We start from the raw sequence: 27307 nt of genomic DNA, 5'->3' as shown, positions 1-27307 counted from the left end.
TTACTCTTCTATTGGACCAGGGCTGGTCTAGATAGCAGAGCTCAGCTGTGTAGAATTAGCTGTCAGGAGGAGGAGCCCACACTGATCGGTGCCACTCTTTGCCAGGTTCATGTTGGTGGCATCGTCTTCTCCCCAGGATCGGTAAGCGTGATGTCTGACAGTCTCCTGACGCTTCCAGCCATCGTCAGCATCGCGGCCGGGGGAAGCCTCCTCCTCGTTATCATCATCATCGTCCTCATTGCCTACAAGCGCAAGTCCCAGGAGAACGACCTCACCCTCAAGAGACTCCAGATGCAGATGGATAACCTGGAGTCACGGGTGGCTCTGGAGTGCAAGGAAGGTAAGGCCCAAGGGGTTTTCGAAAGCCATTCCTTGTCCGTCTCTCTTGCAGTGCATTTCTGAGCCTTCTCATTATGTCCCATTGTGAAATGGCCTTTGACACTGAAGAAAAACTAATATTTTGAAGCCAGCTCTCTGGGTGGGCAGTCGGAAAAAGGGTAGGAGAATGAGAGAGACTACTCATGGCTTACAAGGGGATAAACGGCAAAGAAAAGGTGCATTTATTATAACAATAATGACCTGGTTTCCATTCATTTCTGTTTTCTATACCGTTCTCCTAAAAGAGCTCAGAACGCTTTACATGAATTTATTCAGGTACTTTCCTGGTGGGCTCACAATCTATCTAATGTACCTGGGCAATGGGGGGTATTAATGACTTCCCCAAGGTCACAAGGAGCAGTGGGGGGTTTGAACCCACAAGCTCAGGGTGCTGAGGCTGTAGCTTTAACCACTGCGCCACTCTAGAATATAACAAAAGTGAGCCATATAAAGGACAATCAAGCCATTGTGACATCACTGATGAGGTTGGCTCTTATTGGTGGAATGAGGCATTATGACGTCACAATACCAGCTCTGGTTATCAGAGGCTGAAGCTTTTCACACTATTTATTTTTTCCCAGGAGAGCTCAGAACAGTTTACATGAATTTATTCAGGTACTCGAGCATTTTTCCCTGTCTGTCCCGGTGGGCTCACAATCTATCTAATGTACCTGGGGCAATGGGGGGATTAAGTGTCTTGCCCAGGGTCACAAAGAGCAGTGTGGGTTTGAACCTACAACCTCAGGATGCTGAGGCTGTAGCTTTAACCACTGCCCCACACTCTCCCCCTACCTTATCAACTCCTGGGGTGGTGAACTATGAATTAGGAGCTAGTGCACCGGCAGAGTTTCATACCATGGAGATTAGCATGTCACAATAAGTGCCCTTTGTGGGTAAGATCACTCAGACTAGCCTGGCCTTGAGTGCTGTACTGATTCCCTAGATCAGGACACACTTGGGCTTATTTTACTAAGTTGCGATAGTGTTTTTAGCGCATGCAGGATTTTGACACGCACTAAACCCCCGCTAGGGTGGATAAAAATCTATGACTTTTTTTGTTGAAAGATTGTTTTTTTAAAAAAAAAATTCTTTATTTAAATTGGATTTTTTCTAATACACCCCCCTCCCCCTTTTACAAAGCCACGCATGAGGTTTTTAGCGCTGACCAGTGCGTTGAGTGTTCTGCACTGCTCCGATGGCTCATAGGATCTCTGTAACTGTCGGAGCAGCACAGAACATTCAGATCCCCAGCAGGCGATAAAAATTTCATGCACAGTTTTGGAAAAAGGGGAGGGGATGCTTTTCTGAGGGAAAATCTATCTAGTTTTCTATTTAAGGTACATCATAGTCCAAAAGTTATTCATCATGAAATAAGGATTAGTTTTTAATTGCGTAGCATGAGGCTGTATAGTCATGCAATGTTTAAATTGTTGGGTAACTGGCATGATTTAAATCAGATCCACCCAGCAGCTAGCCAGTCAGATTTTTAGGGTACCCACATGCAAATTCTTAAGTTTGCATGAGATCAATTTACACGCTCGTACTGCCCCTGTTGTTTGCAGATCCGTCTCGTGCATATTTATTGCGGATATTCAGAAACCCCGATGGGCTACGTGTGTCTCGAGGACTGATTGCATGGGGTCATTGGAAATACTCTTACACATGGCAGGTTAGGGCTTCCATTAACACAGTCAGTTACAGAAAACCAGACATCCACTGAATCTTACTTCCCTCTTCTTGTCTGCCTTCTACCTCCGCTGGGCTCAGAAAGTTTTAGAGGGCAGTAATGCCATCCTTACGATGGTTCTTTTTAAAGGAAGGGGGGGGGTGTTTGTTCAATATTTTCCCTGTTTTTAATTCCTCTTTGTCCCAATTTGGTGCTGTCTCTGATTAATAATGGCGCTGTGCCATCCTGCTATGATTTCCATGGTAACCGAGCCGCACAAGGATCGGAGAAGATCAGAAGTACAGGAGAAGCGCATTGTAAATTGCACTGAACAGGCCAGACATGCCCTGCAGGAAAAACTGACATTTTATAACTGTTTAAACATAGTTGCTACTGCATGAATTTCTCACAGCGTTTAGTGGGATATCTTTCTAGTGCCATGAAGATCATTAAAGATGCCTTCTGATTAGCTAATATGGGTGAAGGGAAGGGACTGCAGCATGTTTCACTGTGGCCGAAAAGAAACATAGAACATAGAAATAGATGGCAGATAAGGGCCACAGCCCATCTAGTCTGCCCACCCCAATGACCCTCCCCTACCTTTCTCTGTGAATAGATCCCACGTGTCTATCCCATTTGGCCTTAAAATCACCTCAATCGCCTCAATAACCTGAAGTGGAAGACTATTCCAGCGATCAACCACCCTTTCAGTGAAAAAGAATTTCCTGGTGTCCCCGTGCAGTTTCCTGGTGTCCCCTGATTTTCCACGGATGCCCCCTTGTTGCCGCGGGACCCTTGAAAAAGAAGATATCTTCTTCCACCTCGATGCGGCCCATGAGATACTTGAATGTCTCGATCATGTCACCCCTCTCTCTGCGTTCCTCGAGTGAGTACAGCTGCAACTTATCCAGCCGTTCCTCGTACAGGAGATCCTTGAGTCCTGAGACCATCCGGGTGGCCATTCTCTGGACCGACTCCAGTCTCAGCACATCCTTACGGTAATGGGGCCTCCAGAATTGCACACAGTATTCCAGGTGGGGCCTCACCATGGATCTATACAATGGCATAATGACTTCAGGCTTACGGCTGACGAAACTCCTGCGTATACAACCTATGATTTGCCTTGCCTTGGATGAAGCTTGCTCCACTTGATTGGCAGTCTTCATGTTCTCACTGACGATCACCCCTAAGTCTCGTTCTGCTTCAGTTCTTGTTAGGGTCTCGCCATTAAGGGTGTAAGTCTTGCATGGATTATGGCTGCCCAGATGCATGACTTTGCATTTTTTGGCATTGAAGCTGAGTTGCCAGGACCTAGACCAGCGCTCCAGTAGGAGAATGCCGCCTTACCGCTTGTGAAACCACGCCTTGGGACCCCAGCCAATGACAGCAGAGTTTTAACAATGCCCGATAACATCACAACGTGCTCGTCTCGTTCGGATCTTTAAGTCCTGATTTTGGTTCTTCCTGTAACTTTCCAAACCATGCAGGTCCATTCTAGGTGATCTCGACAGCCTGTGCATGGTGCCACACTAATAATAAATATTTCGAGTTAACCATCAAAGGTATCTTAGCCTTATAAATGGGAAAACAGAGATATAATGAATCCGTTTTCAAAGAGCTTAGGTGCCTGGCTTGTGGACATAGGTACCCAATGATCGCTTGGAAAATTATCTACATCCAGGCCAGGGGTAGGTGATTTGCAGCCTGTATTTCACAAATGTTTTCTGAAGAACTGTTCTAGCAGTTTCTTTCCATCGGGGTCCAGCACTCGGCATTTCGCTAACTGCCACCAGCGATGTGCCTGGAAATCCAATGCCGGGCCATGTCTCGGCTTTGGCATTGAATTTCCAGGTTTGCGGAGCCGGCTATGCAGCACTGCGTAAAGACTGGACTGACTCATACGGTCCCGTTTATGCAATTACCTCGGCCAGTTAAGTGCTAGCTCCATCCCCAAAATTGCCAGTTTGGAGTTTAGCACCAGCTGGATATTTTGGTTCATAGACAATTGCGCTCGGACAACTGAGCACGAGACAACTGAGCGCAAGACAATTGAGCGCGAAGACAACTGAGCGCAAAGACAACCTAGCGTAAGACATTTGAGTGCAAGACAATTAACTATAGTAACGAAAATGCATTGACGTGACTTATATTGAAAACGCAAAGAGTCAAGGGAACCATACTGAAAATGCGTTGACCTGATCACGCGTTAATGTGCTAGACGTGCACGTGTCCTTCGTTTGCCAGGTGCCATCTAGGGGCGCACTGAATTGTCATTGCGCTCAGTTATCTTTGCGCTTAATTGTCTCACGCTCAGTTGTCGTTGCGCTCAATTGTCTTGCGCGGCGATATCCTTGCGCGCAATTGTGTTTGCGCACTATTGTCTTTGCACTGAGTTGTCCACATGTTTTTGTCTGCGCGCGATTGTCTTGCGCGCAAATGACCTGTCACCGGATATTTTCATTGGCACTAAGTGGTCAAGTGTAGGGTTACCAGACGTCTGAATTTCCCCGGACGGCTTTTCAGAACCCAGCATTTCGTCCAGGTTTTGAAAAGCTTCTAAGAAATTGCCGTCGGGCAGGAGGGCAAACTTTAGATCCATACTCTGGGGCTCCTTTTACAAAGCCGTATGCCTATTCTTTCATGGTAAAGGGACCGAATCTGCTTTTGTGCATTTGCCGTGGGAGAATCGTTACCGCGGCTTTGAAAGAGGGGCCCTTAATTTGGTTGAAAATCCATGTAATTAAAGTTCCTAATACACAGGCATGCTTTAAAAATTGACCGTACAGTACATAAACATTAAGATTCGTTTTTATTAGCTCACTTTGATGTGAACATGGAAGATGCCTTATGCATATATGTTTTTCCCTTCCCCATCAAAATCCCTGTTGATTCCAGTAGGCCCCAAAGCCTCCACCCCGTCAAAATAATGCCTGGTGGCTGCAGTGGGTCTCAAAGCCTCTCCTTCCCTCCTCCGACTCACTCCTAGTTTGGAGGTAGGAGTAATTCCCCCTTGTTCCTGTTTTGGGTTCCACCACCTTGAGAATGACGACACCTGACCCCTAGTGATACTTCCGAACATATTGCTCATGGGTCAACGTTTTGTCTTGTTGAGTAGCTCCTTAGTTACTCAGCCAGATCTCTTTCAAACTGTCCTCTAAAGAATCCTGTTTTCTTAATGCGAGCTACATTTCCTTCTTAATCACCAACAAAGTGTAGGATTTTCTGTTCAATGCCAGAGTCTGTTTAGAATAATTGCCTGTTATAATGTGCAGAAGATGCCATGCAGCAACCCAGCTGTACACATATCTGGACAGCTTTGAGTTTATGATATCTGACAAGCTAAATTTACTTCAAATTAGATTTTACGGAAACACCAGTAGCGGCTCTGTAAAGGGCGGCTGTGTTGGGTGGGGGCAGTGATGGGGGAATTTCAGAGGAACCAAGATATTAGAGGTTCTTGTAACGAGAAACCCCTTTTTAATAGCACAAGTGGAAAGGGACTTTGTGCTCAGCCTGTAACAGAAATAAAGAGTTTTCATTCTCCCAGCCCAAGAAGGGAAAGAAACAGCTCTAGAGCAAATACAGCAACAGGCAGGGAAGAATTATCTCAGAGTGCATGTTATTGGATCACCTGGAGGGAAAGGAGGGCAGATGTTGCTGTTAGAGAGAGAGTCCCAATACAGTGCTCCACACGAAGGGCAGGTAGAGATACCCTGAGAAAAGCAATTACACTTCTCCCTCCGTATCCGCGGATTCGGTTATTCGCAATTTATTTTTGTTTAAGTTTTCCTTTGTTTTTAGGCTGTCCGGGCCTCCCAGATCTTACCTGCTGGTCTAGCGGTGACGCGGGGCAGGAGTGATCTTCCTATGCTCCTGCCCCATGCAGAGCCATCATCAAAATGGCTGCTGTGAGTTCCCGTTGTAGTTTTGAGACAGCATAGGAGATCACTCCTGTCCCGCGTCACCACTAGACCACCAGGTAAGATCCAGAGACGCAGGAGGGAGGCAGGGGTGGGTCAGAGCCAGCTGAAAAACTTATTCGCAATTCATGGGCCGGCTCTGCACCTAACCCCCCCACGAATACAGAGGGAGAGCTGTAAGTGTCAAGAACTGAAATGCTGGTGGACAGGTATACTCCTGTTCTTTTCTGGTCTGCTTCGTCCCTGTCTCCCTACCTCTTGCCATCTTTTCTCCCATGAAAGTTGCTGACTAGGTTTTGGCATTGTATGATTGTTCCGGTGTGCACTGGCAGGGCTGTTTGGAACAGTTCAGACTGAGGGTGTAAGTTTAGTCATTCATGTCACCTGCCCTCTGAACATTCCTCTTTCTGTGCTGTGTCTGGTTTTTCCCTCTTAGCTTTTGCGGAACTCCAGACGGACATCAATGAACTCACCAGTGATTTGGACCGATCTGGGATCCCCTTCTTGGACTATCGGACTTATGCCATGAGAGTGCTCTTCCCGGGCATCGAAGACCACCCTGTCCTGCGGGAGCTGGAGGTAAGACAAAAAACCTAATGCTCTCACATTCTGGGTGCCTGAGAATGCTTTTGACTCTGCCAATAGTGACTAGGAATACAGACCATATCAGCCGGACCCAGTCATTGATCAATCCCAATGGATTCAGGAGACACTTTTTTAACATCTTTTGCTCCCTCTTGTGCTTATAAGTGACTGCTTTTAATATAACATAACATAACTTTATTCTTCTATACCGCCACGATCATACAACTTCTAGGTGGTTCACACCGAAGAGAACTGGACAATCAGCGAATTACAGAATACAAAGAGCAAAATTACAACATGTTTCTCAAGAATAGTCAGTATAGAATTATTAATTTTAAAATCTGTCAAACAATGCAGTCTTAATTTCTTTCTGAAATGCGCCATAAGTCAACCTGACTCCATTGATGTAATTGCCTAACCAAGACTGCTGTTTACTTGCTTGAAACATCAAAGTTCTATCCAGAAAGGACCTGTATTATAGTTGTAGTTAATGTCAGTTGTAGTTAAACAGCCTTGGCTAATTCTTCCTATATTCCTATTCTTACCAGTATATCTAGGAGCTGCTTTCTCACCGTACCTCGTTTGTTGATCAGTGGATGGAGTTACCCTTTCACCGCACCCAGAGGGTAGAGCTGCCCCCTCACCACATCCTGTGTGTGGATCAGTGGGTGGAGCTGCCTTCACCGCACCCGGTTTGTGCATCAGTGGGTGGAGTTGCACTCTCACCGCACCCAGTGTGGGTCCAACTGCACCCCGTTTATGGGTTAGCAGGTGGAGCTGCCCTCTCACCACACTCAGGGTGTGGGTCAGTAGGTGGAGCTGTACTGTTTTTGCACTCTAATGGGGGTCCAATAGGTCTGGGTGTTTAGGAGGAGGTATTGCCCTCTCACTGGACCCTATTGTGAGTCAAAAGTACCATATATACTTGAAAATAAACCAAGATTTTTGAAATGGGGGGTCTTGGTTTATATTTGGGTCAGCGCTGACCCGCCCCCCTTCCTGAACCTGTTGCAGGCCTCTGCTGGGCCTGCCTTAAGACCTGGTGGTCTAGCGGTGGGCTGGGACAAAAGGGTAGGGATCCCCCAACCCGCCTCCTGTCCCAAACGACTCTAAGAAGTTTTACCCCTCTCCCCCATGTACCGTTGGAGTCCCTGGTAGTCCAGCAGTGAACTGTGACAGGAGCAACCTTCCTTCTCTCCTGCCTATGCAGAGCTACTAGCTGATTGGTTACTGCAAGTTCTCGTGGGATCATGAGAATTCGCAACAACCAATCATCTAGAGACTCTGCACTGGCAGGAGCAAAGGAAGGTCGCTCCTATCCTGGCCCACTGATGGACTACCAGAGATTCCAAAGGTGCGCCGGAGGAGGGGGGGGAGAGATACAAGTTATTTAAAGTTGACCAGGGCAAGAGATGGAAAGGATCCCTCCTGTCCTGGCCCACCACTAGACCAACAGGAATTTAAAAGGTACGGGGGGGAGGGGGTGGCGAGAGAGAGATAAAAATAGTTAAATTTGGCTGGGGCAGGATACGGGAGGGATTCCTCCTGTCCTGGCCCACCAGGTCTTAAGAGAGGCCTGTAAGGCATCTGGAAGGAGGGGGGGGGGACAGGGTATAGAACCTGGTAGATCAGGGAAGGAGTGGGGCTGGGTGCAGAGCCTCCCCTCCTCCCCCCCGGTTTATATTTGAATCAATCTTTTTTCCTCCTTTTGTGGGGGAAAAAGGTTACCTCAGTTTATATTTGAGTACAAAACCTTCAGAAAAGAAATAAAAAATCCCTGCTATTCAATAAATCCTTAAAGACAAACTAACACATCAAGAATCATCTCAATCCCCAATAACAACCCGCTCCACTCTGTTATACCATGGGAAATTTCCAGATAACTCCTTATGTAATCCGCCTTGAACCGCAAGGTAATGGCGGAATAGAAATCACTAATGTAATATATACGTTAGCAAGTGGAAATTGGGCTGGAGTCTCCCTCTCAGTGGAGCCCATTAAGGACCAGTAGTGGCTCTAAGCATGGTTAGATAGGTATCCCAGCTTACTGGCAGGGTAGAGTTCATTAGCCAGTTACTGGAATGCAACCTGGTGGGATATCGCATTCTCCTACATCCTGAAGTGGAACGTAATGAAGAAATTGTCATGGAAAAGAGCAATTGCCACTGGATTACATGCATGTTCTCCAACATGAAACCTGTGACAGAATTTGGCAAGTTTCTGATGCATATCAGCTGTCCTAGGGCACTGCTAGCCAAAGCGGAGGAGGCCTGTTCCCTTTCAGGGTTGTCTCAGCTGGGAATGATTAATCAGCTGTGCACGTCACAGTGTGTGGAAATAGGAGACGCTGCTATCAGTCTCCGAGTGAACTTTAAAAAGACCATTTTGCTTGCTTCAGTTTAGGCCCATTACCTTGCCCTCGGAGCTGACTCGGTAGTTTCTTGCAATGTAGTTACGGGCCATTGACCCTTCTTTGATGAAGTGCAGGAGCTGTTAGCACTTTGGCTGAGGTACAGCATCCCAGGATAAAGAAGTTTTTAATGAAGTCCAGGCCAGAGTGGAGCTGAAGGTAATGGTCTCATATTGCATGCAGTCTCGGAACAGGAATGGTTTCGTGGAATAAAAATGATCTTTTAACTTCAGTGTAAATCGCTAAACCCCATTGTGTCAAAAAGACAAAGCTCTGTGCCACTGGGATATGACATACTTCCTCTAAATGACTGCAGTGCAGGGGCGCATCACGATTTGGCTGCCAGGGAGCTAAAAGAGAGGTCCATTTACATTTCTGAACAGTTTGAAGTCTTTCAGCATACCTGCCTTGTTTTCCTGAGAGCCCAGGCCTCAGGAAAACCTGAAAGGCGGGTGGCGAAAAGGGCAAACAGAATGCTAGGAATGATAAAGAAGGGGATCACGAACAGATCGGAGAAGGTTATCATGCCGCTCTACCGGGCCATGGAGCGCTCTCACCTGGAGTACTGCATCCAGCATTGATTGCTGTACATGAAGGAGGACACGGTACTACTCGAAAGGGTCCAGAGAAGAACAACTAAAATGGTTAAGGGGCTGGAGGAGTTGTCGTACAGTGAGAAATTAGAGAAATTGGACCTCTTCTCCCTCGAACAGAGGAGATTGAGAGGGGACATGATCGAAACATTCAAGGTACTGAAGGGAATAGACTTAGTAGATAAGGACAGGTTGTTCACCCTCTCCAAGGTAGGGAGAATGAGAGGACACTGTCTAAAGTTGAAAGGGGATAGATTTTGTACAAACGTAAGGAAGTTCTTCTTCACCCAGAGTGTGGTAGAAAGCTGGAACGCCCTTCCAGAGGCTGTTATAGGGGAAAACACCCTCCAAGGATTCAAGACAAAGTAAGACAAGTTTCTGCTGAACAGGAACGTGCGCTGATAGGGCTAGTCTCAGTTAGGGCGCTGGTCTTTGTCCAGAGGGCCGCCGCATGAGCGGACTGCTGGGCACGACCCAGCAGCAGCAATTCTTATGTTCATTCTAAAGCATCTTAAGACAATATTTCAGGGGGTGGTATTTCTGTATCGATTTGTCCTTTGGTACCCGTTCCCTTCAGGAAAGCAATGAATTAGTCTTCAGCCATGCATATGAAGGATACCATTTTAGTCTTCCAAATGGAACAGCAGGGCACTTTGGGGACGATTTATTAGTGAACGCCCCCTTTAAGCAATACTGTGGGGTGAGCGTCTAGTTTAGAGCAGCATCTGGACGTCCAGATTCCATTTCTAGAATACTAATAGAACCTGGCATCGGTGCCCTTAAATCTAGGCGTCCAAAGTTACACCAGCCGTAGACTTGCCATTAACTGCAGATGCCTCATCCAGCAAGGGTATTCTGTGAGATGTGTGTGTAAGTGGCACACGTGACTCTCATGCACCACCACTGAATGTCCCTCCCCCTTGCGGTTATGCATTATAGGCATTCTATATATGGCCCTAAAAAACTGATGCCAACTAGAACGGCGCTTAGAGTGATTCTACAAAGTGTGTGTACCTTTTTTAGAATTACGCTAAGCGCCTGTGCGTCACATGACTTTTAGACACACCCATTTAGGCTAGCTAAAGCCAGGCTAAATGCCTGCGCCTAAGTCATGCGTAGATCGGGTGTATTCTGTAATAATGCACATAACTTTTATCCGTGTAATAGCGTGATCCGCGTAATAGCGTAATAAACTGCCGGCCGCGCTAGACGCTAACACCAACATTGAGCTGGCATTGGTTCTAGCCACGTAGCACGGGTTTAGTATGCGCTAAAACCTCTAACGCGGCTTCGTAAAAGGAGCCCATAGAGTAGACCAAGGATATCAAGAAGACTACAATTTATTAGATAAACCAAACCCGACAAGGCCACCTTTCACCCTCAGGCTGCACAAAAACGCGATGACAGTTCTTCCCCAGCCACTTTACTCTCCTGACTTGGCCCCTGCTGACTTCTTCTTGTTTCCTAATCTTAAATCAAAGCGATTCGCAACAACTTTTGGCGATTCCTGAAGATGTGCTTAAGGACCGTTTCCAGAAGTTGAAATGACGTTGGGAAAAGTGTGTACGTAGGGCAGGAGAGTGCTTTGAAGGGGACCCAATGGAATACATTGTAAGATTGTTTAATAAATTTGTATAAAATTAGGCCTGGAACTTTTTGACTAAACCTCCTACAGTGAAATCAATAAAATGACTGAAAATACATATCCACCGTTTTATAGATGTAACATTAGCAGAGCAAATTAAGGTGACAAATCATATCAGTAATAAAAAGAGGTTAATATGTACTTTGTGTGTGATAAAATAGAAAGGCCATAAACCTGAAAACAGGCGTCCTATACAGAATCAGGCCCAATGAGTCTTAGACATCAACATGGTACAAAAGAATCTTACACACCAGTGAAGCAACAGAGTGTTGATGATCACCAATACAATGCTAAGAACTCTAAATATTAACCTGTTATTGTTGAGGTCTGAGGGGTGGTAGACTCAAGAGTAATTTAAGGAAATTCTTTATGGAGAGGGTGGTGGAGGCCTGGAATGTGCCCCTGAGGGAGGTAGTGGAGAGGAAAACAGTGACAGAGTTCAAAAAAGTGGGGCATGAACACAGAAAATCTTGAATCAGAAAATAATGGTATATATTGAAGAACTGAGGCCAGTACTGGGCAGACTTGCACAATCTGTGTCTGTATATGGCCGTTTGGTTGAGGATGGGCTGGGGAGGGCTTCGACTGCTGGGATGGTTTAGATGGGCTGGAATGAGCTTTGATGGAGAATTCAGTAGATAGAATCAAAGCACAGTACCGGGCCCAGAAATAGCTAAGAAGGAAAATGTAAATTAAATCAGTAATTTAAAGAGAGGGTAAGGTTGGGCAGACCATTTGGGTCTTTATCTGCCATCATCTACTATGTTACTATGATGACGCTGAAATTGACTAAAGATTTACATCAATTGGGTCATACCAGTGTTAGATGAAGTTCTTCTGTCGTTTAAAGGTGAACAGTCAAATGACCTAAAAACATTGTAGAGTTCAGCATAATTAAAAAATGAATAGCTATACTTATGAATAAATAATGATGAAGATGAAAATGTATCATGAAGATGTACAAACAATCGAAATATATCATGTCCGCTGCTCCTATATGTTGGAGAGTCTTGGTTCCCACTGAAGTAAATACCCCTCACCTTCCAGGAGCTGAACCAGAAACGCTGAATCTTCTCCCTCTCCTCTCCCGCAGGTGCAAGGTAATGGGCAGCAAAGTGTGGAGAAGGCACTAAAGCTTTTTGCCCAGCTGTTAAACAACAAGGTTTTCCTGCTCACCTTCATCCGAACGCTGGAACTTCAGCGCAGCTTCTCCATGCGCGACCGAGGCAACGTGGCTTCACTCATTATGACGGCGCTGCAGGGGAGGCTGGAGTATGCCACCGATGTCCTGAAGCAGCTGCTCTCCGATCTCATTGAGAAGAACCTGGAAAATAAGAACCATCCTAAGCTCCTACTGCGCAGGTAAGAGCGAAACACTTCATCTAGGTACGGAGAGTCGCACGGCCTGTTGCGTTTATGGATTTCGCAGAAGTGAGAGGTGTGTGTGCGCGTATAGATTCTAGTTTCCAAACTTTTGGTGCGTCCAGGCAGGCAGACCTCTAAAGTGGTTTGTTTTGCGTTCAAAACGCTACACGGTCTTACCCCGTCTCCTTTACAAAACGCATTTCTCTATCATGTCCAGTTTACTTGATATCTTTCCCTTCAACAAAGTGTGTCCATTATAAGAAAATCCGAGATGGTTCTTTTATTTACCAAGCAGTTCAAATTTGGAATAGCTTACCTATTTCTGTTAAACTACAGCCCTCTTAATTTTTATTTCAAAAATATTTGAAAACCATTTTTTTTTTTTCCTAAAGGCCCGATATTCAAAACGATTGGCCGGGAGAGGATCCTGGCCTTCTAAACCATGGCTAACTGGGCATTTTCAGCATCACAGAACTGGAGTGTGATGCTGAAAATGCCCGGTTAGCGCCCCAGCTGAAACCAACTATTTGGGGGGTATTCCGGGGGTGGATTCAGCACTCAGCCAGATAAGGTAATTTTCTAAATGGAACTGCATAAAACACATTTCTGTCTTTATCCAGATTTTTTGTAGTCCGTTAAGTGCCAAATATTGCATTTATCCGCGTTTCCATTTTTTCCTATGGGGAAATTGGCTTTGCTATACCAGTGCTTTGGATTACAAGCATGCTTCCGGGACGAATTATGCTTGCTAACCAAGGTACCACTGGATAAGATCCTGATCTTTGCATACTGGGATTTTTATGCACTTGTTCCCACTGTTTACACGCGCTGGTCCTTCTGCGTCTCCCTCAGTGTCCTTTGATGCCCTCGCAGTCAAATTTTTTAGTCCTTCTTTCTGCACGGCAGTTTAGACCGAAGGCCACGGGTCAGCACCTCCTTGTGGAATTCTCTTCCCCTTGACATTTGACAGGAAAGTTCAACTAAAACATTCAAAAAGGAGGTAAAAGAACGCTTGCTCGGCACAGTTTTTCCAAATACAGTAGTCTTGTTTACTCCAAATTTTCAAAAGTCTTGCTTTTGAAATTGTGACCTAATACATTGATTCTTTTGTGAACTGCACACTTGATTTTTATTTTTGGACAATTTAAGTTTTCTTCTATTTTTGTTTGGATTTCCCTGGACATGCCCTACTTTTGGGGATCCGGACGGCTTTTCAAAACCCAGCACTTTGTCTGGGTTTTGAAAAGCCTCCAACAAATTGCCGTCGGGCAGGAGGGTAACCCTAATTGTGAGGGGCAGGAATGGTGTTTAGAAGGCAAATCCAGTACATGGAAAGTAAACTTGGTGGCAGATTGACTTCTACAAACTGTCCCAAAAAGAACAAAGACATTCATACCATGCAGGTGCTGTGTATCTGATTGGGGCAGGGGAAAAAGTCTTAAAGCTGAACTAAGTGAGTAAAACATTGTTAGTAATACTGTTGGATTGTTGGTTTAATAATAATAATAATAAGAGTTTATATACCGCAATCCCGTTAAGTTCTATGCGGTTTACAATAGATTAAGCGAGGTACAAATTGATTGAACTTAAGAGGAGGGGAAGAGGAGAGTTAATAGGACCGGAAATGCGTTGTTGAGGAGAAAGAGATTAATAGGACAGAGGAATCACTATGGAGGAGAAAGAAGATGAGGGGTCAGTTGTCCAGATACTTTAGGAACAGGTGAGTTTTTAGACGTTTTCTGAATTCGAAAGCAGTTGATCTGGGTCTTTACCCCAAAATGCTGCTTGATGTGAAAGAAGGTGTTCATGGTGTTTTTTCAGTTTACAACCTCTAACTGGGGGGGGGGGGAAACAAAGTAGGAATGAGAGCTTCTCTTGTGTCTGTTGGCAGAGAAGGAGAAAAGGTCAATTATGTATTTAGGGGCAAGTCCGTTTAGCGCTTTAAAGCAGAAGCAGGCGAATTTAAACTTTATGCGTGCTTCCATCGGTAGCCAATGTAACGGTTTAATCATCGTACAGGTCAGGTAGGACCCCTGAAAACTGAAATCAGCTACAGAATCTCCCCAGGGAAAAGGGGGTGCAATTTAATTTGAGATCTAATGGGAGGACGGGATTATACATAGCCAAGGAGCCCTAGGAAGGTCTTTTCCCAGGCAAGGTAGTTAATGGTGTGGGGAGGGGGAGGAACCGCTTGACGGCAATCAGTGGACACGCTCGGATAGGCATTTTGACAAGTCTGACTATCTGAATGCCTTATGCAGCATTCAGAGGCTGACCTTTGACCACTGGGAATATTAACCACATTACCATGCATCATCTGGCTGCCTGGGTCTGACATCCCTAGCCCAGCTGGACGGAGCCCTGTATATTTCAAGCTGGTGGTCCTGAGTGAGGTGCTTCCTTTAGGGAAGACCTGGGAAAGGGAAAGTGATAAAAATCTGGAATCAGTTTAGTTTTCACTTTAAAACGAAAGGGCCAGTTCCTAAATGATTTTGATTGATTTCCATTCTGAATAATATTTTTAAATCAGTTGGCAAGATGTGCCTCGTCCCTTCGCAGCCCCCTTTTCAATCTCCCCAAAGTTACATCTTTTCTCTGGATGCCGAAGAAAGTAGTTATTTGGCTAAGGAAACAAACAAAGACCACAGAGTTTTTGAACCATTCATCACACATGTAGTCTATGTGGGATGATTTATTGGCCTCAGTAAGGACTGGACTTATCTTTCGGGTGCTGGACAAATGCATTGGGGTGGGTCAGTGGCGATTCTGTGTTAATATTCAGCCAATGGCAGTCAGCATTTTTTTTTTTTTTAATATCCTTGCTGCTGAAATTACACCTGGGTATTCAATCCCGAGCCATGTCCAGATACCAGCATGGAATATCTAGCTAGCATTTAACCAGATAAGTAGCAATAGTCAGCCTTAACTGGATAAGTGAAAGAAAATGATCGCATTTTACATAGGAATCTAAGAAGAGCCTTACTGGGTCGGACCAATGGTCCATCAAGCCCAGTAGCCCATTCTCACAGTGGCCAATCTAGCTCACTAGTACCTGGCCAAAACCCAAAGAGTAGCAACATTCCATGCTACCGATCCAGAGCAAGTACTGGCTTCCCCAATGTCTGTCTCAATAGCAGACTGTGGACTTTTCCTCCAGGAACTTGTCCAAACCTTTTTTAAAAATCAACTACGTTAACTGCTGTTACCACATCTTCTGGCAATGTGTTCCAGAGCTTAACTATTCTCTGAGTGAAATAAGTAGTAGTAGCAGTGCAATGAGATCCCCTTTACCCCCTGCCACTTGTACATGTGTAGCAGCTAAGGGCATGTTGCAGTACTTCTCGTAGCCTCAAGGGGGAGAGCACACGAGCCCCTAAGGCTCTTATACTGACACCTACTGGCCAGCAAAAAGGGAACCATGCTTGAATCAATATTGGAGCCATGAACGAGACTTTATTTTAAAAAAAATGTAGAAGGTGCAACCTCAGATGGAAATAAAGTAAGGAAAATGTTGGCTAGGGGGGAGGGGGGTTGGATGAGGAGCAGAAGTGGCATTCTGCCAAAAGGAGCGAGCATGCAGTCTGCAGTGCTGCCTTCAGTTTGTTAGCAAACCACCAGGGAAATGAATTAAGACAAAGTCAGCTGCTACCCTCAGCTGAAAGAGACAAAAAGCCCAGGCCTCGGTGCAGATTAATCTGGCAGATTCAGTTCAGAGAATAGAAGCCAGGGAGCTTCTGCAGCCTGGAGCAACTGCAGAGTGATGGAGTCTTTCACCTCCTTCCATAAATACTTATTGCTTTTGCCAGGTAAACAAACACAAGATTTATTGACTGCATCGCCAGAAAAAAAAAAAGTTCTTATATCTTTTTTCCACGTGTCTCCTCGTTCTGCAATTCTGTGTTATCATTGTCTCACAGTAGCTGTGGCGGAAATGCTTCCAGGTAGGGACTGTGGAGGAGTAGCTTAGTGGTTCGGGCTGCAGGTTCCTTCTGATCCTAGGCAAGTCACTTAACACTCCATTGTTGCTACACCTTGGGTTTTGGCCAGGTACTAGGGACCTGGATTGGCCGCCATGAGAACGGGCTCCTGGGCTCGATGGACCATTGGTCTGACCCAGTAAGGCTATTCGTAGGTTCTTCTTATGAGCCCACCAGGACGGATAGGGAGAAATACTTGAGTACCTGAATGTAAGCAGTGTATAAATACTTATGAAATAAATAATATCCCTGGAGAGCTTTTTGGTGTCCTTTGACCCTTCTGCAACCTCTCTGCCCCCCGTCCCCTGTTCTGTCTATGGCTTTTTTCCCTGCAGGCTAGACTTCTTGTCCATTTCACTACAGATATGTTTTTGATCATTTAATTTGAGAGAACATTTTTGAAGTTGGTAGAAATAATTTTTTTGCATTGATAAAGAAGATTGCTTAGCTTTACTCCTTAAGGAGGTTTGTTTTTTTGCCTGTCTGGAGGCTTTTCCTCCTTCATTTAACAGTACAATAGAGTTTGTTGTGATAATATTTCCCTATTTTGCATCATTCACCTCATAATACTAGTTGAGGAGAGTGTGGTGTAGTGGTTAGAGATACAGCCTCAGAACCCTGAGGTTGTGGGTAGAGAATGACACGGGGACAAATTTTTCCCCATTCCGCAGGAACTCAATTTTCCCTTTCAGTCCCCGTGAGTTTTGTTGCTGTCCCTGTCCCTCCCCCATGATTTTAAATCGTTTGTGGCATGTGCGGATGAGGGCGGAGCTTAGGCATTGGTGGAATGAGGCATTATGACATCACAAACTGAGCTCTAGAATGTTGCTACTTAGGATTTTAAAGTGTTTGAGGCTTGTGCGGTTGAGGACGGAGCTTAGGAATTGGTGGAATGAGGCATTATGACATCACAATCGGAGCTCTAGAATGTTGCTGCTTATGATTTTCAAGCATTTGAGGCTTGTGCAGATGAGGACGGAGCTTGCAGGAATGGGGTAGGGACAGGAAAAGAACTTGCAGGGAAGGGATGGAAAAAATAAGTTCCCGTGAGGACAGGAAAAATTTGTCCCCGTGTCATTCTCTAGTGGGTTCAAATCCTGCACTGCTCCGAGACTCTGGGCAAGTCACTTAATAAGTCACTTAATCCTGAATTGTTCCAGGTACGTTAGATAGATTTTGAGCCCACCAGGACAGATGGAAAAAAAATGCTTAAAGTACCTGTATATAAACTACTTTGAGTATGGTTGTAAACCTACAAAAAAGTGGTATACAAATCTCAGTCTCTCCCCCCCCCCCAAGCTTGGGACACTTGGGAGGAAGGGAGCATTTGCACTCCAGAACTGTGGCTTAGCCTGTGGGGGCGGCAGACAGGAAAGTGAAGGAAAGGGTAACATCAGAATACAGAAGAGAAAGAGGGATGGGGGTGAAAAGGAGGCTTTTCACTTATTTTGAATTGAAAAAGAACAGTTGCAGAGCCTGGAAAGCAGGACATGATGATTTCACTGACACAGAAAAATGAATCCATTCAATTTCATTACATGCTCTGTTGTTTCAAATGAAATTTGCTGGGTGAGCGATAATAATCTTGATGATTTCCCCCCCCCCTCCCCCCTCAGTCACTAGCATCAGCCACCTTGGGTTACTTGAATCCAGACGACAGGGTGGGATCAGCAACAGCAGCTCTCCAAGGTGCCTAAAGTGTAGAAGGGAAAAAAACCCTAACAAATTTTTAGATTGAATCAGGTTGGGCAGACTAGATGGACCATTCGGGTCTTTATCTGCCGTCATCTACTATGTTACTATGTTCTTGTGTTCTTTGATGTTTTAGGAAGTACAGTTTTATGAAAGAATAGCTGGGTTTTCACTGCCTTCAAAACCCTTCTCTCAGATTATGTGGTAATCTGCCTCTTCTCCTGTCCATGCCCCCCCCCCCAGTACCTAGACTTTTATAGATTAACCCCCCACTATGCATGTCCTTTTCTGTACTGAGCTGCAATGCCCATGAAACCAAGAGGCTGCAATGAAAACGCTACCCAAATGTAAGCATGAAAGCCAACTTTGCTTTGTTGAAAGGCAGGCTGTTCCATAGAAAGAAAATGTAAAAATAAAATTAATTTTCAGAATTACGAGTTTTGGATTCAGGCGCCTGGGTACCATGCCACATGCCGAACACATCAAGAGACAGAACATTCTGTTCTCGCTGGCAAATGGCTGCGGCAGATAGAAAAGGTTTCATCTTTTTTTGTTCTTGGGTTTTCTTTTATTACTGCAATCTATTCTCCTGGGTCTGCTTTTATAATTGTTCATTCCCTCCAGGTCCTTTCTTTACCCCCGTCCTTGGGATAAAGGTCAATCGTGGGGGGGAGGAGGGTTCAGAAACTCCTGAGCCTCTATTAAATTAAATGATGGGATTCAGGGATACATTTTTTAAAAATATAATTTTTATTGAAACCAAAAAGAGCACCACTACAAGTGCATAATTAAGCGCTCAAGATAAAACCAGTTATTTGTGGGCTTTCGGGGCACAGAGTCAATCGGCACGGAACTGGTTGAGTGCCAATTTTCAGAGCTTAACCAGCTATGATAAACCACATAAATAGGATCCTAAAAAACACAGGCCTATCTTTATGTGCTTCTTCATAACTGCTTCTGAACTGAACTGGCTATAATTTGGCCAGCTTTGTGTACCTGGAAATTCAATACCAGAGTCCAGACAAGGGCCAGCTTTGAACTACCAGCAAAATGCTGATCACCACCAGGTGAATCTCAGGCCCAGCATATCAGAAAGTAGTGGCTTTGGCAGTTCAGTAGCCAGGAGAATCTGAGCAGCTAGGGACTACAAATCCTCTCTCTGTTTCACCTTTCATTGCTTGAGGAAGAGTAGCACAGAAAACTGTCAAAGATATCTGACTACAACATAAGAATAGCCATAGCAGGTAGACTGCTTCCAACAGTTGCCAATCCTGGCAAGATCCCAAAGAGTAACAAGATTCCATGCGATCGATCTCAGGGACAGTAGTGGCTTTTCCCCATTTCTATCTCAATAGCAGATTATGGACTTTTCCTCCAGGAATTTGTACAAACCTTTTTTTTAAACCCAGTTACGCTAATCACTGTTACTGCATCCTCTGGCAAAGAGTTCCATTGAGTGAAGAAATATCTTCTCTTTATTCATTTCTCTCTGTCATATCTCTTCTCAGCCTTCTGTTCCCTAAGCTGAAAAGCTGTAACCACTTAAGTCCTTATTTTGTTGCTGTGTCTGTGAATACATCTGAGAGGGACCAGAGAAACTGCAGGTACCTGGCGGCCCTATGATATTTCCCCTTGGAAAATGTGGGCTGACTATTTTAACCCTGAATTTTGAGTTTCTGTTCTGTGTTTATTGTGGAAGATTTACAGCTAAAGTTTTGTGCAGCGATTTGAAAATAAAATAGCCACAAATAGGTTTCTGTATCCATCTTAACCTCACCCTCGCGCCTTCCCCCTTTTTGGGTTCAAGAGCTGTTTCCACATTGCACCATGGGCAGTCTCAGAATACAAAAAGCTTTATTCCACCACATCTAACCAACCCACAAAAATCACACAAAAGGAATAGCACAGCTCCTTTAAGATATGAGCAATCTCGCTAAGGAAGCTGAAAACTCTCATTAGGAGCTGATGCATTTGAATTAGAGAGAATCTCTGGCACAGAGGGGTGAGAGAAGACTGGGTAGGACAGGGGAAGAAGATGCAATTTCCACAGCCCTTGTCATTCTGTCCCTAAATCCCTGTGATTTTGCCAGGCTGATAGGGTATAATTTGTACCATGTGCAATGCGTTAAATGGCACTGGAGAATCTCAGAGGGGGGGGGGGGGGGAAAGGTGTCTGGTGATATCCTGTGGAAGTTGCCTTTGTTCATCTTATGCACTGAACTTATGAGATGGGGTGGTCAGGGGACAATTAATTCTCACACTCCTCCTTTTACACTCCCCCCCCCCCACGACACACTCAGTTTTGCAGCTTCAGCTTTGCTGGACCAGAGAAGGTCTGGCAGTTTAACCCCTCTCTCTACCCTTTCTCAGCCTTCCCCCCCCCCCCCCCCCCCAATCTGTACGCTTCATAACACAGAAGCAAAGCCTAGGTAAGTTTTTAGCAAAGGTCCTGATTTCTTTCCCTTTTGTATTGAAATGGAGATGACAGTAATAGCCAAAAGGCATTTTTTTCTTGGAATAGAAGATGTGACCCAGGGCAAGTCACTTAATCCCCCCATTGCCCAGGTTGTGAGCTCGCCAGGACAGAAAGGGAAAAATGCTTGAGCACCTGAATAAATTAATATAAACCATTCTGAGCCCCCCTGGGAGAACAGTATAAAAAAATTGAATAAATAAATAGTGTGAAAAGTTTCAGCCTCTGATAACCAGAGCTAATATAGTGACATCATAATGCCTCATTCCACCAATAAGAGCCAACCTCATCAGTGATGTCACAATGGCTTCATTGTCCTTTACTTGGCTCACTTTTACTACATTTTGATTTCTAAAGTGGTGCAGTGGTTATAGCTACAGCCTCAGCACCTGAGGTTGTGGGTTCAAACCCACGCTGTTCCTTGTGACCCTCGGCAAGTCACTTTATCCCCCCCCCCCCCATTGGCCCAGGACAGACTTGGAAATTTTTTTGAATACCTGAATAAATTCATGTAAACCATTCTGAGCTCCCCTGGGAGAACGATATAGAAAACTGAGTAAATCAATGTAGAAAAAGGGATCCTGATTGGTAGGAAGTGCTTTTCACAGGAAAGGAGCAGCCTCCTGGTCAAACATAGTACCGTGACACATTTACTACTGCTTCTCATTTCTGTACATTAAACATGTAAGAGACAATCCCTGCTCAATAGAGCTTACAATCTAATCAAAACAGACAAATGGGACAAATAGAGGTTAGGGAATTTTGCAGAGAGGGAATGATTAAATATTATCTCCGCTGGAAATCTGTCCCATATGTTCATTACCGTCTCAATATTTTCTCAAATTCCCATTAATCTTCCCTCAATTGGTTCCCTATTAAGACTCTTTGACCCTTGGTTTCTCATCTTATGAAGACTGTAACTTTCCAGTAGCTTATTACATCTGCTAAATCAGTAACTATTTTGAGGTATATTTCTTCTTTCCCTCCTTTTCCTAGAGCAGTGGTTCTTAAATCTGTCCTGGGGCTCCCCCAGTCAGTCGAGCTTTCAAGATATCCCTAATGAATATACATGAGTCAGATTTGCATATAATACAGGTGACAGGCATGCAAATCTGCTTCATCTTCGCTTTTCAGAGATTTCTTTGAGGGGTCTGGATGCAACAACCATTCTCATAAGTCGCGCGCGACTGCATCAGAGGAGAAGCTTTGGGGCAGCCGCATACAACTTGTGAGAAGGCTTCCATGTCTGGGCCACTCGGAGAGAGAAAATTTTGATTCTGAAAAGCGCTCACAAAGGTGACGGGAGGGGAAGGAGATGGCCCGATGAGGGGAAGAGGTTGAGTGGTGCTGAAGGGAAGTGGAGAGAGAGGGGAGGGGAGATGGGAACAGATGCTGAAGGGAAGTGAGGAGTGGAGAGAGAGGGGGAAGGGAGAAAGGAACAGATGCTGAAGGAAAATGGGGAGGAGAGAGTGGGGAGCAGTCACTGAATAGAAGTGTGGAGAGGGGAGCAGACGCTGTATGAAAGTGGGGAGGAGAGAGAGAGGAGAACAGACCTTGGAAGGAAGGGGTAGGGAGAGAAAGGGGAGCAGTCACTGGAAGGAAGTGGGATGGGGAGAGGAGAGAGGAGAGCAAACGCTGAGGGGAAGTGGAGAGAGAGGGAGGAGTGAACTGTGGAGGGGAGAGGGGAATAGACACTGAAGGGAAGTGGGGAGATGAGAGAGAGAGGGAGAGAGAGAGGAGCACATATTGGATGGAAGGAGGAGATTAAAAAAAGGGCACATGCAGGATTAGGGGAAGATGATAGAGTTAGTGAGATACTGTAAGGGGTGATGGAAAGAGGTGGCAAGCGGGAGGTAGACACAATAAAAGGAAAATTGATGCCTGGAAAGTAAGAAAGTAGAAAAGATGTAAAAAACAAATTGAGAAGGAAGAGCAGAAAAGGAAGGGAAAGGGAGAGGGGAGAGAGATACTAGAGCATGGGGAGAGGAGACAGATATCAGATCTGAAGGGAGGAAAGGAGGAGAGAGATGCTAAAAACCACTTGAGGAAGGGAAGGAGAGATGGAAGGGAAGAAGACAGAGATGCCAGAACATGGGGGGAGCGGAGGGAAGAAGATGGATGCCAGACCAATTTGGGGGGGGGAGTTAAGAACCTGAGACCAATGTGATGTAAATAATAAAATGACCAGGCAACAAAAGGTAGAAAAAATTATTTTGTGTTTTGTGATTAAAATACATCAGATTTGAAATATGTATCCTGCTAGATCTGGTGTTGTTTATTTATTTCTTTAGAATTATTTGTAGCCCGCCTATTTACAAGTCTAGGTGGGGACCAATGTAAACATACACAAACAGCAATTAACAAACAACAAAATACAATGGCAATACACATCAAAATCACAAAACATCTGAACATCTTTACATAATCTTAAAATTACATCTTCAAAAAGATGGTTCAAAGCTGGTGCCAACCACAGCCTACCACTAAAAGATAGAATCTCTTACGCCTCCACTGCTTGTGCCAAAAGCATGTGCAAATAAAACAGTTATTACTTTTCTAAATTGACAAAGCATGGTCAATTGACGCATAGAAACTGTCAAGGCATTCCATAGAACCGGGCCCCAAACCGACAACATGGAATTCCTATTACCACAGGACATAACTGGGGACCGCAAAGTCAAGGCTGTGCTTCTTTAGCTTCCAGCTGGCTTAGGGCTCTCTCTTGACCAGGAGACAGTTGCCCTAGTTGCACTCCCCTAACACTTTTCCTGCCATGTGTGACTGAAGTATTCTGTTAGCTTGATTTTTCTATGTAGCATTCTGTAGTATTTTGACTTCAGTTTTCTCGATAGTGGAGGGGATATTTGTGAGGGGGAGGAGAAGGGAAAGAGGGGTTTTGTTGATCCTTGCTCTTTATTTGTGATTTATAAAATGACAATTGTACAGAATATTGTTTCTTTTTATACTTTAATAAAATAAGTTCAGTATAAAACTGTTCCAGGCTTGTGCGGATGGGATCAGATGGTTTGCAGGGACAGGGACCAAGCTCGCAGGGACGGGGACAAATTTTTCCCCCGTGTCATTCTCTGGTTAATACATCCAGATAAATAAATAATATCTGGTGATCTCTAGAAGTTGATGAAGTTGTAATTCGGATATCTGCTACCGCTTGCTGTTTCTCTCCCCAGAACCGAGTCCGTGGCTGAGAAGATGCTGACCAACTGGTTTGCTTTCCTCCTGCACCGGTTCTTGAAGGTAAGCTCTCCAGCAGGGACCCCCACGTGTCAGAACTCTCTCTTGACATAGCGAAGGGCCGATCTGCTAGTTCCACGGTAGCCCCCCCCCCCCTTCCCCTAATATGCCATATGTTCTGCGATTCAGTCCCTTCCAGACTGTTGTAGTCTTAACAGATTGTGTTTCCCTGCGGGACATTATTACACGATTTGGGGTAGATATTATTTCAGTAAACTGCGCATGTCTATTTGCATTTCCAGCATACTAAGGTCCGCCTGCTGTCCCTAAAGAAAAGAATGTCCCAATATTAGAGCACATCAGCTGGCCGACTGGTCTCAAATGCCTAACTTGTATTCTTCAAAATTATCTGGATAAATTTGGGTTGTTAAATAAGCGTCCTGATTAGGGGAGCCCCTAACTGTGACCCCCCCCCCCATCTGTGGGCTAAAATGAGAGAATACAGGCACAACTGAGGGTGCGTGCTGAGTGCTAGTCCATAACTGTGGCACAAAATCTGCTTAAAGCAGGGGGGCGTAGATGTGGGTGGGGCTCCCACTTAAATACATAACACCTCAACCAGTCCAAGGAGAACAGACTTCATTTATCCACCCCCCAGTCAAAGGCACAAGAGATTATACAATGGATTACTAGCAACTCAGGCAGTGGAAATAGACGACCGTCTAGCCCACATCCTGTTAGCATCGCCGGATTACAAAAGCCTCCGAAGGGATATAAAGACCCTGAACAAGTTAATACCGTACCTAAGTTTCCCATTCTTCTGAATAAGTCTCAGCCTTGTATTTAGTTCCTGGAAATGACACAGGGACAAATTTTTCCCCATCCCCGCAGGAACCCGATTTCCCCATCCCCGTGAGTTTTGTCGCTATCCCTGTCCCCTTCCTGTAAGCTCTGCCTTAACCACACAAGCCTCGAACACTTATGATTTGAAAGTGTTTGAGGCTTGTGCAGATGAGGACGGAGCTTAGGCATTGGTGGAATGAGGCATTATGACATCACAATCTGAGCTCTAGAATGTTGCCACTTAGGATTCTAAAGGGTTTGAGGCTTGTGCAGATGAGGACGGAGCTTAGGCATTGGTGGAATGAGGCATTATGACATCACAATCTGAGCTCTAGAATGTTGCTACTTATGATTTTAAAGGGTTTGATGTTTGTGCAGATGAGGACGGAGCTTAGGTATTGGTGGAATGAGGCATTGTAACATCACAATCTCAGCTCTAGAACGTTGCTACTTAGGATTTTAAAGCGTTTGAGGCTTGTGCAGATGAGGACGGAGCTTAGGCATTGGTGGAATGAGGCATTATGACATCACAATCTGAGCTCTAGAATGTTGCCACTTAGGATTCTAAAGGGTTTGAGGCTTGTGCAGATGAGGACGGAGCTTAGGTATTGGTGGAATGAGGCATTATGACATCACAATCTCAGCTCTAGAATGTTGCTACTTAGGATTTTAAAATGTAAGGACGGAGCTTAGGCATTGGTGGAATGAGGCATTATGACATCACAATCTGAGTTCTAGAATGTTGCCACTTAGGATTTTAAAGTGTAAGGACGGAGCTTAGGCATTGGTGGAATGAGGCATTATGACATCACAATCTGAGTTCTATAATGTTGCCACTTAGGATTTTAAAGCGTTTGAGGCTTGTGCGGATGACGACGGAGCTTGCAGGACTGGGGCAGGGACAGGAAAAAAACTCGCCAGGACGGGGAAAAACTTGTCCCTGTGTCATTCTCTAATGCCCAGCATACCTCTTTTGTAATCTGCGAGGTGGTGGCGGAATAAAAGTCAGTAATGTAACATAATGTAATAACTTACAGAATTTTGTAAGTTGCGTGCCAGAGTGCGCCTTTTCGTTTACTACTAATGGCGTAAGTGGGCGTGTCTAATAGATGCCAATTTGCACTATCATTCTGTAATGGAACCTTGGCGCCCAGATGCTGTTATGGAATTTGCACTCAGCGAGCTGCATCTAAGCCCTAGCTTTGGTGTTCATTTAAAGAATTGCTTCCTAAGCGTGTCAGTGATTCGGTAATGAGGCTTCTATGAATACATCTTTTAGGCCCGTGGCGGCTGAAAATGGACTCCAATTCTTTAAACAGCACCTAAGACCTAGGCATCGAGGAACGCGGTACATGTCAAACACGAGTCAGGCACCATTTATAGAATCGCGCACCGGTGAGCGCTTGATGCTTAGCCAGGGTTTTCTTTGCCTAAATTCCAGCGCCTTTAGGCATCTTCTCGTAAGATCTGCCCGTGACCACACCCACTTTCGTTTTGAGTATTTGGGCTTAAGTGACGCTGCCTTTATTTAGAATTGAGCAATTACAACAGAGAAGGATTTTTAGCCGATGACTGATAAAAACAGGAGAAATTTTATTTAAAAACTGTGGTACATCTGAGGCTTTTTCCTTCCAGTCATTTAGAACAGTGTTCTTCAACCGCCGGTCCACTGTGCGATCGATGCGGCGTTATCTTCGAGCCAGCTCCCTCTTCCTAACTGATTCAGTCCACAAAGCCATGGGCAGCGGCTCCTACGGGCATCCTGCGCCTGATCCGGAAGCCTTCTCTCTGACGTTGCAACGTCAGAGGGAAGGCTTCCAGATGAGGCACAGGACATGCAAGGTGCAATTAGTAGTATTATGGGGGCGGGGTCTGGGGTGGAGATTGGGTAGAGATGGGCAGGGCCTGGCCCACAACTTAGCCCCGTGTTCTTCAACCGATGCCAGTCCACAGAATAATTCTTTTATTTCTGCCGGTCCATAGGTGTAAAAAGGTTGAAAAACACTGATGCAGGGTTTATTTTTCGGTTTGTTTTTTTGAGGTGGGGGGGTTGATATATAGTTTCCACTCCTCTAACTTTCTTGTCATTCTGCATTCTTTTTCATAAATAGCCTGTGGGGTAATTTTATAATTTATTTATTTTGTTTTATATCCTCTCCAGAAGCTCAGAACAGGTTACAAGGTAATAAACATACCCCACCCCCCACCCCCCCGGTTTGTTTGTTTTTTGTTTTTTTTACAAAACAATAGCACGGTTTTTAGCGCTGGCCACAGCGGAAACAGCCCTGACGCTCATAGGAATTCTATGCACATCGGAGCTGTTACTGCCACAGCCATTGCTAAAAGCCACACTATTGTTTTGTAAAAGGGGGGTGGGGATAATAATTAAACAAAAACAAGATAGAAAAAACTAAGATCTTTAATGTCCCTCCATGTCCCTCCATGAAAACAAAGAAATTAACCCTGGACCATCTACAGAGAATAAAGAGTCCAAGAGGAACCCCCAAAACTTTGGAGAGACAATGTTCCTGAAATGGACTTTATTATTAAAATATATATATAAAAATC

The 27307-nt window shown here is 44.9% G+C and overlaps 1 protein-coding gene and 1 long non-coding RNA gene across 7 annotated transcripts in view; one reads left to right on the top strand and one right to left on the bottom strand.

Annotated features, from left to right (window-relative positions):
• The window catches only part of PLXNA2 (plexin A2), a 742509-nt gene that overhangs the window by 677554 nt on the left and 37648 nt on the right, over window positions 1-27307 (top strand). For all 6 annotated transcript variants that reach the window (XM_033917847.1, XM_033917849.1, XM_033917848.1 and 3 more), the window contains 4 exons: window positions 106-340; window positions 6401-6543; window positions 12291-12559; window positions 23893-23959. In XM_033917847.1, the coding sequence (XP_033773738.1) occupies window positions 106-340; window positions 6401-6543; window positions 12291-12559; window positions 23893-23959 (714 nt within the window). The remainder of the gene's footprint in view (window positions 1-105; window positions 341-6400; window positions 6544-12290; window positions 12560-23892; window positions 23960-27307) is intronic.
• LOC117347225 overlaps window positions 1-27307 on the bottom strand; it is a 118375-nt gene that overhangs the window by 86711 nt on the left and 4357 nt on the right. The gene's annotated exons all lie outside the window — the stretch shown is intronic.

The sequence above is a fragment of the Geotrypetes seraphini genome, chromosome 13, assembly GCF_902459505.1.
Source record: "Geotrypetes seraphini chromosome 13, aGeoSer1.1, whole genome shotgun sequence".
Lineage (NCBI taxonomy): Eukaryota > Metazoa > Chordata > Amphibia > Gymnophiona > Dermophiidae > Geotrypetes > Geotrypetes seraphini.
Note: the sequence above shows the minus strand (reverse complement) of the source record. Positions and strands in the feature narration are given on the sequence as shown.